The sequence below is a fragment of the Tenebrio molitor genome, chromosome 3 (genome assembly GCF_963966145.1).
Source record: "Tenebrio molitor chromosome 3, icTenMoli1.1, whole genome shotgun sequence".
Lineage (NCBI taxonomy): Eukaryota > Metazoa > Arthropoda > Insecta > Coleoptera > Tenebrionidae > Tenebrio > Tenebrio molitor.
Window position 1 is genome coordinate 23,426,101 of NC_091048.1, and position 13,276 is coordinate 23,439,376.

The window sequence follows — 13,276 nt, forward strand, 5'->3', positions numbered from 1 at the left end:
TTATCTGCACATAGAAACAAATACTTCATAGATATTAATTAACTTTTTATCTACACTTAGGGCCAGTTTACCGAAGCAAAATTAAGTTAATCGTAATCAAATGCGAAATTAACTGAACACGTGATCAGATTGAACCAATTGAAGTTTCGGATTCATGGGTTAATCGCGCATTAAAATTTAATTCGAATTAAATATTTAATTTTCTTTCTATGAACTGGCCTTTAGTCTCTTTATTTGGCTCTGACGAGTGTTGAACGAATAGTAAAAGAAAATGAAAAGGTTTTTATTTTGTTTTTTCTTTTGAAATTCGTATTTTATAGAAACATTTCCCCAAAACAGCCGAATACGATCAGGAAATGCGACACTTCGGTGTCAATATCCGGCCGAATATAAAGTCTGCAGGGTTGATTGGTGCGTTAATATGCAAGTTGGGGTGACTGGCACTATCTGTCGGCATTTACCCTAAAGCTAAGAGCTTATTTAAACCGTATTTCAATTTAGACCCTCCACTTACGCCAAATTATTCTCCAATTGGTTTGCTTCAATCAAATTTCGTGAAATAATTCATTTTTATAAATTTTCTAGTTAAGTCCCGGTCGTCTTTCTTCCATTATATTAATTCCCTCGTGCGATGATGATGGGAGAATTTTTTTACTTCGTCAAAACGACCAAATCATTTTAGGTAATAACACACCGGACCGCGCGCTTTAAGGATTATAATAATTACGTCCGAGAATAAATACAAATTAGCGTGATTTTCATACATCAGACATTAAACGCACAAATTCTTCGTTATTTTTCATCGCGGCAACATGAAAAAACTAATTACACATCGGGACGCATTAACATAATAAATGAAAAGAAAAGTCTAATTAAACTGCGCAATTTCGCTTAAATTAAGTCATTTGCAAGCTAGTCCAAGGTCGCGATTGGTAGGTACAAATTTTTGCAAAAATGCGCCAGTCTGTGGGACGCGAAAGGCACGTCTGAGCTCGACGCGACCTATTATTTACCACAGTCGCAGCGATTGACAATTGAAGCTCCCGTCGCTGTAATTGCTTCGGGTTTTCTTTTATTTTTGTGAACAATTTGGGAACAAACCTGTTTACCGTTAACAATATCCGAAGCAAAAAAAAATATATTTCAGCGGTAATAAGAACCCGTTTCTCATCGTATCAATGTCGCAACGGACAGACGTCTAGCGCCGACGATGATGGGAATGATCAGTCCAGATAATGATGATGACTTTTATAATGACGATAATGCAGGTCGGTAAAGCAGGCGCCGCTAATACTGTCCAAGATGGGGCATAATTACACCTCAGTCTCGGCCTCGGCTGACAGCAGCACCTTAGATATTAGATAAAAGCTCATCTTTCCGCCACTCGCCAGATGCACAACACTTTTCCGTTTCTTGTGTTGAGAATTCTAGTAGGTAGGGGAGGGTGTCCCGCGACGATCGCGTCAACGCTCGCCAACACTCCTACGCGGAGTCGGTCGCGGCGAGATCAAAGAAATTATTGTGCAGCACGTACCGATGATGGTATTATGAGAATATGCAATTTGTACAAACGACCACACACGCGAACACACTTTTCGACAATGTGATCATGGTGCATGACTAGGGCGCAGATGAACTAGATACAGTTGTGTTTTTCACGCTGTTAGACACTTCCCAGAAGTTGCAATCTTTGTTTTTCCCAAAAATCCAATACAGCTTTTAATCACTTCGCTTCAATTTCACCAAATTCCAATTTAATATGCAACACATATCTGATGGATATTAAATTGAGATCGTTTTTTGGCCTGAAAAACTGACGTCTAAATAATTCTCTGAACCAATTTATTAAAGTTTTTATCTTCTGACAGGAATTTTAAGAAAACCAGGTTTACACCGCCCGATACGACTTACCGTGCAAACGACTGTACAGCGTTAATTATGCAACGACACCAAAAATTAAAAAATGAAGAAGTGACAACAATTCTTTGTCGTATGTAGGTATGTATAGTTTTACCCGCATAAAGGATATTTCAGTGAAAAATTTAAAACTCACAGAAACGTTAATTTATGAGTCGAAAATGCATTAGGTACTTCATAAAATTTTTAAAATATGTATACCTACATATTTCTTGATTTTCTGACAAATAATTTGTCCAACTGGATAGCTGCCAGATTTGAATTTCAGCCAATAACAATTACTTGACAGCGAATAGTAGCCCACCACCGTAATTGCACTAGTGAGCTAATTATTACCACCATTATCTTTTTTATCCGATAATTTTCTGTTTTCAATGAGAACTTGTTGCTTAGAACTGTGAGGCCGTTGGCAGCTTTTCGAGACACATTAGGTACTGCAAGGTAGAGGTCTTGGATTTTCTCATGGACTATGAGTCATATCCGCGCACACGACGAATATCGGTCTCAAGTAGGCGCTACAAACCGACCGGAAAACATCGTCATTCGTTACGTCAGTTTCCTCTCTCTCTCTCGCGCAGATATTTCCAAGGTCACAGCCCATGAGAGAATCCAATACCTGTAACAGTGCTTGAGTCGTTAAAACAGAAAATTATCTGGAGAAAAAAAAGTTCGGGTGTAATTCTACTGGATCATTTTGTGAATTACCGATTATCATTTATTCTCTCGTTGAATATTTAAAAACTTTGTGTATTGATTTGTTATTTTTAAAATTTCTGGATGATCGTGAATTGATTATTATGTTTAGCATTAAATCATTTAGGTACATATTATTAAAAACAGGGGGGACGGCATTCAGGCCAGATATCTATCAGGTAATGATAATTCATTTGAAGATCACATCAATTTATTATTGATATAAAAAACAATAATAATAATTATTATTCATAAAACTAAGCAAAAGATAATAATAATGTGTGCGTTTTCACACATTATTATTATTCATAAAACTAAGCAAAAGATACAATTTTTAGGTACATACATATTTCAATTAGCTATTTCACTTAAATCATTAAATTTGTTATTTTTACAAACGCTTTATTTTACTTTGACAGATGTGTTGGGGAAAGTTGCGATAACGATACCAAAAAAGCACTAAAAAGCGTTTTAATAATCTCCGAAGATAGACAGACTTTTCGTCTTTTTACTTTTTACCACAGACCAAAATAACCTGTGTAATCTAACTTCAATTAATTCTTGTACACCTGAAGCTCTCAGCACTACAACGCACGACTTGTTTAATGTAGATCTTAATAGATTCTGTCGATATCTAATAATAATTAATAGCAAGTTAAGCGAACATAATTCCTACATATTTTTCAATAAGCTTGATTTATAATCGCAAAGGAGCAATGGCGAGGAACAAAATGATGGTGGGCTGGTGCAACTATCCAACTCAAATTATTACCCCACAAATGGAATGCAACATATTCACAATTTATCACAACATCGCCGGTTGTATATCACAACTTCGCCGCGATAATTATTTGGAAACCTACATTTCCGTAGTAACTGTTATCAATCTGTCACATTTTTAATGTCTCTTTAAAATTAAAAACAATTGTTAGGTGCTATGTGTGTTATTAATGAATATTTTATTATTACTTTCGGATGACAAATACATACATATTTGTAATATTTTGAATTTCCTATGGGAACATCACGTGTACGCACTGTTGATGGTTGGGAAAACACGTAAAAAAACAAATTGATTTGTCTTTTATTTTTCCAAAACTCGTAAACCTAATGAAAGGACAAAATAATTGGATTTCATGTTGATAAAATTAAAAATAACAATATGTAGTTTTGAATTTATATTTTTATATTTATTGTTTCCTACTTTTTAATGGGCGAGAGCGCACAAATTGAGAATTGAATTAATTGGAAGTGGAAAATTATGAGCGTGAAAAATTGTAAAAGCTCCGAACACGTGACGCATCGTTCTGTCTTTGTCACACTTCAAACGCACCGAGAAAACAACATCGTAGTAGGCACCGGTCTAGGCTCTAGTCACGTGTCGGTAGAATCAAAAATGTAAGTTTTCGTTTTTCGGTTGTTTTCACGTGTGTTGTTGGTAGGGGAGAGGCATCCAAATCGGCAAGTGGGGCGATGATTAGGAACACCGACAGCGCTGTAAAAGTTGTAAAAGTCATGTCATCACCCATAATGCAGTACCATTATTTTAATGGTATAAACAAGCTCCCGAAAATAACACCTTCCCGGCGAGCATCAACCATACCGTGAGTTTTATCGTCAAGTGCCTACGCTAATAAAGTGCTTGTTTACAAAATAATAGACGCACATATAGGTGTACTCATTCATCAAGTACGTTGTAATTTGTGGGTCCGTGGGGCGTCATGCGCACTACCATACCGGCTATAAAAACGGATGGGTGGGGCTTGGGATAAATGGCAACGGCGTCTATTGGCCGTCGACGGGGCCGACACGCCCTCTTATGACCGAACAGTAGGGGAACCTGTGATTTGGGCATCTTGGATCCTTCCCCTTCCGAGAATCAGTAAGCAATGTGATCTCAACAATAACAGTTGAATATTGTACTGTACGAGAGTGCTGTGTCGGGCATTGTTTTTTGCCGGTGTTGTACGTAAAATAAAAGACAGTGGCTTACGTCAACATCATGCTCACCGACATGACCCCCACGGCGAGCCAACTGTACGGGGCCCAAATACCAGCCATGTCCATGAATGTCAAAGCTGCAGTAAGTACCAAAAGGAACCAAAAATCACAACACAAATCCAACAATCCCGAAATTTCGATCGAGCTTTTTGTGAGCTTTGCAAAATTTCATGATCAAAATTGTCGAGAAGTAAGTTCAAATGTTCAAAAAAGTTTCAAAAATTGCGAGTTTTGAGTTTCACGGCCCAAAAGTGTAGATCTTGTTGCCCCACTCGAGCTTTTGGAGCTGCTGTACAGGAGCCGTCTCGCCTCCTGCGACGGCGAATCTCGTCTAACAAACTGACAGTCATTTGTTTAATGTCCTGGCTGTAAATAACGCCAATTAGAAACGAATCGGACGCCATCTCTGCCCACTGTTCGTTATTTTGACTTTATTTTGACGTTTATTTGACGGCACCGGCGTGAACTGTCAAGATTATCATCGACGATCGCGTATCACGAGAAAATGCTAATTAATTTTGATGAATTACGTTCGGGTCCATCGGTCGCAGGAATTTAATATACCGGGAGACAATAAATTTTTGGAAAGTCGCCTCGAAATGGGGGGCCATTAACGTTAATTCTATCTAGTTTGGGAGCAAAAAGGTGCAGTCAAAAATGCCGCTCGACTGTTATTTCTAACTAATTACCATTATGTATATGAGGCGGACGTTTAAAAGCTTTTGCCGCCATTACAGCTTAACGCTAAATGTCAATTAAATTAGGTGATGAAAAATATGCGTTGAAAAGTGTGAGAGGCCCCCGTTTGGGGCCGGACCGTGGAATTGAGGTAATCAAATTTTATGTTAAAAAACAATTTACTATTGGATAATTTATTATAAGCATATACAGTGTGTCTAAAATGTATAGACACTTTTTGGTCAAATTAGAACCTAACGAACTGTGCTTCTGTTGTAAACTTTCTTATTTTAGAATTATGTTAAATAGAAGGAAATCAAAATTACTCGAAATTGAGTCAAAACAACAAAAAACTGTAGATTTTCTGTACCCTAGGAAATCAAAACTGTTCGTCATTCTTTAAACAATTAAACAATAACAATTTTTTTGGGAGAAAACAATACAATCCGGCCTGAATGCCGTATCATCGGATAATAATACACAGTGATAGTCATAATAATAATAAATCATTATTACTTTCTGGAACCCATTGGGCTATTCTTTTTGCGTTGCAAATGATTTTTGTGCCGATCTGTCACTTTTCTGTCATTTTTGGCCCTTTCGCAATTTCAGATATTGCCTCACTTCAGTGTGCAGCCTCATCTCGGGGCACTTAAATGGCCATCCTAAGTAAACAGGTCGCATTTTCAGTCCATTGTGCCTTCGCTCTTGTCCGGTCCATTGTGGCATTGTTAAATCCTCTCTAAAAATGACCTAACAAGGTGTACAACAGCTACTTTCGGTCGAGGGCCCTCCAATCAAGCGAAGACTGCTCACTCCGCTCATTAATTGACCGCTGATTGGCACCGCAGTTGTTCTCCGCTTGCGATGCCATCAGGCGTTGAAGAGGATTAAAAATCCATTAGGGCAGTGTAACACTCCGTCTAGCATTTGAAAAATATCCCGCTGTGCAGATCCATCAAGCAAAGTACACAAAACCCGCATGTGGTGCCGTTGTTCATTTTATATTTCGCCAACAGGCTGTGAATTTAAGCGACGTAAACTAGGCTAATTCCCATTCATCCGACGGACGGGACAACTCGCACGGAAAATGCGCTCGCGGGGTATTCGGCGCGATCATTTCGTCAAACTGGGAAGTTATTTCTCGCTGCGGTTAAACTTGAAACTTTGTCAACAAGGACGAGGTGTTCGACGGACACAATGGGCTGGGTCCCTTTAACACGACAAAATTGTCAACCTCAATCAGGGACATGATCGAGCGGGTCCAAATTGCCTCAAACTGAAAAACAAGTTCTATTTTGTAATCCTCGTGGAATAAAAAGAAATGTCGGTAACAGATGTTGGGTGAATATTTCTGACAGGAGTACCGTGACGTAAATACCCGCACTAGAAATGTGATATGACGTGCGATTTTCTTTTATTTTTTTTGATAGTGATTCACATTTTTGGTCTGGGCGACCTTGCAGCGACTAAATGTTCGACGAAAATTAGTTGGAAGAGTTCGACAAGGAGAAATTATTTGTACCTATTGGTATAATAAAACAATTCGATGCTGAACAAATAAACGAGCCACTGTCACAAAAAATTACTCCGGTAATTTATTTATTTCCAATCATTATTTTCTCATTACGCTGTTACAGTGAATGATTATTTGAAATTGTTTATCAAATGGCTATTTTTTTGTAGATGTGGATGGCATGATAGGGACAATCTACACGAATCTGGTGGTTGTGTAATTTAAGCCACGATAAGTTTGCTTCAGTTTTTTATACAGATTTACCATGAACATTATGTCAATAAAAAATAAAACTATTTTATAGTTGATTGAATGTTGAAAAGTTTTGTTGTGTTTTGTGCGGAACAAGCGTTCTAGAATCGCTTGTTTTAGGCCTTATAAAACTGTCATCTCAACATGTTAGTTACACCTAAGAGGACAAAATAGAAGGAAAACATTTAAAAACTATTTAAAAACCTATTTAATTTTTTTTATAATTCAACATTTACAACTACAGGAAAGAATTATATTTTAAATACGGTGCGATCAATTAAAAAATAAATCGAGTCGGCTATAGCATAGGCTCCAAAGCAAACTCGATTTGTTTTTTAAATGATCGCTCGGTATTATTAGCCATTCACGATCTTTTTGGGATCGAGTTGGCTATGACCATCTAGTGTTTTCGTTGGCAGTACCTCGGTGATAACTAAATTCCCTAAAGGAAATTGACACTTTTTCTTAACTTGACTTGACTTGTTTTCAGTTTAAGGTTATATTTTCTGAATAGGTACATTGTTGCCGGATCTCTTAAATCTGGTCTGTCCTTTTTAAATTGGAAGTATATAGCTTCGTTTAATGGAATTTTTTTGTCGTAACAAAATTATTGTGGCAATTTTGATTTTCCTTTGATGGAAATTTAAATTATTTTTACACACTTAATGAATCATTTTCTTTTTTACGAATATGTATTAAAATAATAAATCTGGTAATGCGGTGGTAACAAAATGTCGAACAGACAGTAACAGAAAAAAAAGTTGCATCCGTTGCATCACTCTGAATCAGTCAGTCCAACATGAAAAGAAAAAATCATAGCCAACTCGGTCCCAAAAAGATCGTGAATGCCTAATACATACTTAGTAATATGTCAGAAGGAATGAAAGAAAAGAAGGAAATTAAAAAAAATAAATTAAAGACAAACCATTTCAAGATCATTTTTTTCTTCTTACTGTACTTACCTATAATTTTATTTAATTAGAAGTCTCGATTTCTCGCGTGCGCGTATACGATGCCCCACCCTGTATGTGACTGATGCACAGGGTACAGTTCGTTGCAAAAAAAACGGGAACTGTCACAATAAAATTGACGCATTTTTACAATTTTTCCATAGTGTGCAAACTTCTTACGAGAGATAGGTTAGAATTAACGTCAAAATTCAATGACATTTTTAAAAATTATTTAATAGGTATTGTTAGGTAGACAATTAATTGACAAATGGACACACTCAAATTTACATTAGGAAAATTTTCGTTCTGTATCTATAAATTATTGTCTGGTCCCGCTTGTTATGAAAATTTGCCAAATTTTGAATATGCCGCTTTATGTGTACAATAATTTCGGCAAATGCTGAGTGTCACATTTTCAGGTTAGGTTGTTGGCTAAATCCTACCCTTACAAATTTTGTATAGCTCCAAAACCGGACGAATTTGCAATTTGTATTGAAAAATACAGATTTTTGGTGTTTGTTAACTGTGATAAAATGAATATAAGGAAGGAAAACTGGATTGAAAATCGCGAATAAAACGCCATTAATGTCGTCAGAAGTGACAATTAATGACAAACTAAAATTGGGCATCTGTTTCAAAAAGGCGCCACAATAATATTTTTTTCCAAAGCTGACTTGACCCGACATTCATTTATAGATGTCCTGTATAAGGTAGGAATTTGTTAATTTTTTTACAAAATATTTCAGACATTAAATACAATTTCTATGAATTCTAATTAAAAAGAAATAAAAAAGATTAACCCAAAACGAAAAGTAATCAGTATTATTGTACACCAATTCAAGTAAAAAATGTATTAAACATTAATGCTTTGCTGTACCTTCTGTTAAAGCTTGAATTTCCTGTGTATTTGTTTCAGAAATAAATATGTATGCGTTTTGCATATAATGTAAGCTCTAATTATGATCAATTTACTTTACCTAAATCATTATTACTCTTTAGTAAAATGATTAATGTATTTTCTCTTTTACATACGCTTGTTGTTTCGAGTGCCAAAAAATTTCTTTATAAATTTCACATATGTAAAGTTTAAAAAAATCATCAATTAAAAACTCGTATTAACTAAAAATGTATTAACTCATTTTAAAAATTTACATTCAATAATTCTTAACACATCATTTCACATTTTCCAAGTTTGTTTCTCTTGATTTATTATGATGGACTTCATCCTTTTTTTGTTTTTACAACAGATATCGATGAAAATGTGGTCATAATCCAATATACTAAGTATTTAAAAAACTATTTTTTGTTGTTCTATTTTATAGAGTGATCAAAAATATACATGTGTTGCCGTCGTTTTCTTAGATAGGTATTCTTTTTTTAAACACCAATCGTCAAAATAATTTAATAGGTGTTAAATCCACAGATCTAGCCAATCAGTTTTGGTTATCTCGCTTCAAGGGATTATCAGGTATAATATAACAAGTGATACGATTACCATCGATGATATCTTTGAGTGAAACCACGCTGCAGATTCAACAAATCCGCAAAGCGAGTTGAATGTCTGCTCCGGTTTCACGAGTCATATCATGGATTGTCGCGATTGATGTTTGATGAGGGAATATAATAAATAAACACTTGAGGAACATTTAAATTCACAAACAAACGCCACTGGCTTTGCTTTTTGGTAACTGTATTTTGTGGGACAGATTACTTCTTTATATCTCCTCAAGGATTATTACACTTTTTTCAGCTTACAATAGAAACATTTTTAGCTATCAAATTTGACAAATATCGCTACCCTTATAAATAAATACCTAAGTTAATACTGTAATATCCTCATACCACTCTATTTCAGCCAATTGAAATCGCCGAAAAGCAATCATGTGACACATGAATTATATTCTCAGATTATTAGATTTGTATCTGAACAAAGTTCACAATTTGGTTTCTTTGCTTCGTTTTATTCGTGAAAAGAGAAAAACCATTCTACTTCAAAAAAGAAAGGCAAGGCATTTTTTATTATCTTCTGCATCTTATGGCATAGAAATTTTATTCATCAAATATTTCAAATATGTAATTAAAAATACATAGGTATACCAATAGAAATACAAATTGCAATGTTTTTGTATGGTTGTAGTTTTTTTCAAAGAAAAGTGTTTCAAAAGCGCTAAATTTTCAAAACCTTGTAAATAAAGTTTGACTTGAAAAATTCTTCGCTACGCCAGAGGGTTCAATAGTGAAAATATTGTTATTATTACTTCAATTACTTAATATTTTTTCTCACCCTGCCTATTACAAATCTTAATGTCTATTAAAATTATTATTAAGTAGTAATTTTCACAAATATGTCGACAGTTATCTGAAATAATTCTAGGCCACAATAGATATTTTTGTATTAAGAGGGTGAAGGGAGCGATTTTGGCCCGCGGCGGAAATATAAGAGGCCCGAAGGGCCGAGGGATTATAAGACGCCAAAGGGCCAAAATCGCCGTTCACGCCCGAAATGCAAACATTATTTTTTGTAAGATCATAAATCATTTAAATCCACCTTACAGCTTTGAAAAAATAAATGACATGATTCGTTCTCAAAAATCAAGAGTTATGTTGTTGGTTGCTAATGTGATGCAACAAATAAAATATGTAGCTATTAAAATTAATTGTTGTTCTTTTAGGCCTTAGGGCACAAAAGGCGTTATTTACGCCCGCAAATTACTGTATAAATGACTTCATTTCGATACGATTTTACAAAAACATTATTTTCTTAAATTTAATATTTTAGCAGCAAATATTAAAAACTTCTATATTTTATTATCGAGGTGGTTCACGTAGATATTTATTTAAGTACTTGTCCCATGTCATAAAGGTGTTGAAATCATTATTAGATTCATCACTTGAAGGCTGACCAAAGCTCCGACCTGACTTCGGGCCGTCACAGAATATACCGATCGAGTAACGACTTTCAAATATGCTTAATTAGTTATAAAAGTATTTTCGAAAGGGATTATATTTTGATTAAGTGGGTAAATCGACTCGAATGGGTCACGATCGGCAGAACTGGGAACGTCGGGTAGACAGCTTAGACGTCTTCATCGTGCATGTCGTAACCGAAATTTTCGTTACGTTTTATCGTAATTGTTTCCTATCCAAATACGGCAAAAAACCGGTAATATTCCCTTCACTAATTGGGCACACCACGGGCTGAAACATTTACAAACCGAGAAGTTTCTCATGAAAGCCGACGCGATAGCGTGTGTAAAACACAAGTTCAGTAACAACACCGAAAATGACCATAATTTGGTTTTGATGATGTTATATGCGGGTGTCGTCACTTAACATGTTCGGAATCAACCGAAAAACTTTTAATTCGTGAGTGAAAAAGTCATTTTCGTGTTTATCATTCGAATTAAGACTAATCTCGATATAATTCCGTAATTGCGCCGCGATTCTCCGGATTCCGCGCTATTAATCGCTTCGGAACGGCCAATTTTTTCCGGGGAATTTGGCACGACCGCGGTGACTAATGGGGCCCAGATGGCGGCCGACTTCCCGAGAAATTTCGTTATGAAAAATCGCCCCCCGCTTCCTGCGCCAAATTGATTTCATTTGGAATTTTACGGCGATTACTTTGATGTCTAAATCGCCGATTTCGATGAGGATTGATTGGCTTTTCCTGCGAGGAGGCCATAAATAACCCGACGCGTCAAACCTCCTCAACCTTGAAGGACACCACCGAAAATTACGCAAATTCTCGCCATTAGCGGGGGTCGACGCCCCGCCGCTCCGAGGACCGCCGTCCGTTGTTTAAAAACGCTACCGGGAATATGACATAATAAAAGCGGAGATACCTTTTATCGCCCGTCAAACCTGAAGAGCCCACAATTGACCATAGCTCCGCCGCTTGCTCATATACTGTCAGTCACCACTTATAACTCTTATAACTCGTTGGGGCCTCAAACGGCGCCGACTTTTTACCTTTAAAACGTCAGCTTTTTATGCGCCGTCTCGTTTTCTTCGTGCTCTTTTTCGACCCCTTTGGCGGTTTTCCTGATGATTGTTTTTCGGGGCGCTGAAAATTTTTGGGAAATCTGACTCGACGCCGCTTGTAATTTTAGCCTACCAGCCGTAAATTAGGACCATTTAGGTTTTTATTGTCTGTTCTGCGTCAACCGTGTCTTCGGGATAACTGATGGCGAGTTCGAATACTTAAACTGGGGGCACTTTGTCTTCCTGTCGTTTGGATTCGGTGGAAACGCTCCAATTCCACGCATTCTACCGACGCTCACAGAAAGGGCGTTAAAATTCTAGATTAATTGTCTTCGGGGTCTATTTCTGGCTCGAGCGACGCTGTTAAACAGAGGTGCACCCGAGCTTCTGGGATCCTACCGAACAAATCAAACAAAATTTTCAAAAAACGCTTTCCCAAATATTCAGGTCAATTTATTTAACAATACAATTACAAAAACATGCTGACGAAGAAGGCTTAGAAGTCCGTGTAGACCGGAGTGACTAGCTCCTGACATTTTGGATGACTCAGATAATGCACTGCTTCGAGGTACTGCCACAAAGGATTTATGTATCTTGAAGAGAGATTGGAAGCCTTCTCAGTAAGTAAACACTTTCGAGAATCGGAATTCAGTAATTAAGCCTTCAAGCTCTTGATCTAATTCTTGTGGAAATATTGTCCTCACATAGTCGTCAAAACAAACAAAGCAAGGATTTTAAAGTATAATCTACAGATTTTTCTAGGGAACAAAAGGTCTAGCAACGATTCTACTCTTAAGACCTCTAAAATGTGTCTTATCTATTTCACAGTAAAGATCTACTCTTCTTGAATTACTGCAGAAACAAAGATTTCAAAATTGATTGATCTACGAAGCAAAAAGATCTAATAATTTTTCCCAAAACCATGGAAAAGGTGTGTTATTTCTTGTAGACGCCATGAGGTTTCTTGGTGCAAAAAATCACTCAGAAAAAATATGAAGTATTTCTCCTATACATATCTTCTAGATAATGTAGAAGAAAACTTTTTTGAAGTGCCCAACACAGAAGATGAAATCAAAATTGCACGACTCCTATTGCAAGAACAAAATATATTTATAATATTTCTACTTTGTTGTATGCACAGACGGTCGAGTGGAAAGAAAAATTCTGTATTATAACACCGCCTCGTTAGCTGCCAATTTACAATTATCTTGCTGGAAAAAGGTTGCATGACAGAGTTTTTAATGACTTGACTCATTAAAGTAATATATTTTTAATAAAAGCGTAA

General features: G+C 36.3%; 1 protein-coding gene across 4 annotated transcripts in view; it reads left to right on the plus strand.

Moving 5' to 3' along the window:
* The window catches only part of Sp1 (transcription factor Sp8), a 100,860-nt gene that overhangs the window by 74,282 nt on the left and 13,302 nt on the right, over positions 1–13,276 (plus strand). Inside the window, exon 1 of one of the 4 annotated variants that reach the window (XM_069041959.1) lies at positions 4,494–4,693. The exons of the other annotated variants lie outside the window; for them this stretch is intronic. Coding sequence (XP_068898060.1) covers positions 4,613–4,693 — 81 coding nt within the window. The 5' untranslated portion in view covers positions 4,494–4,612. Of the gene's footprint in view, positions 1–4,493; positions 4,694–13,276 lie in introns of those variants that run through there. 4 annotated transcript variants of the gene reach the window in all.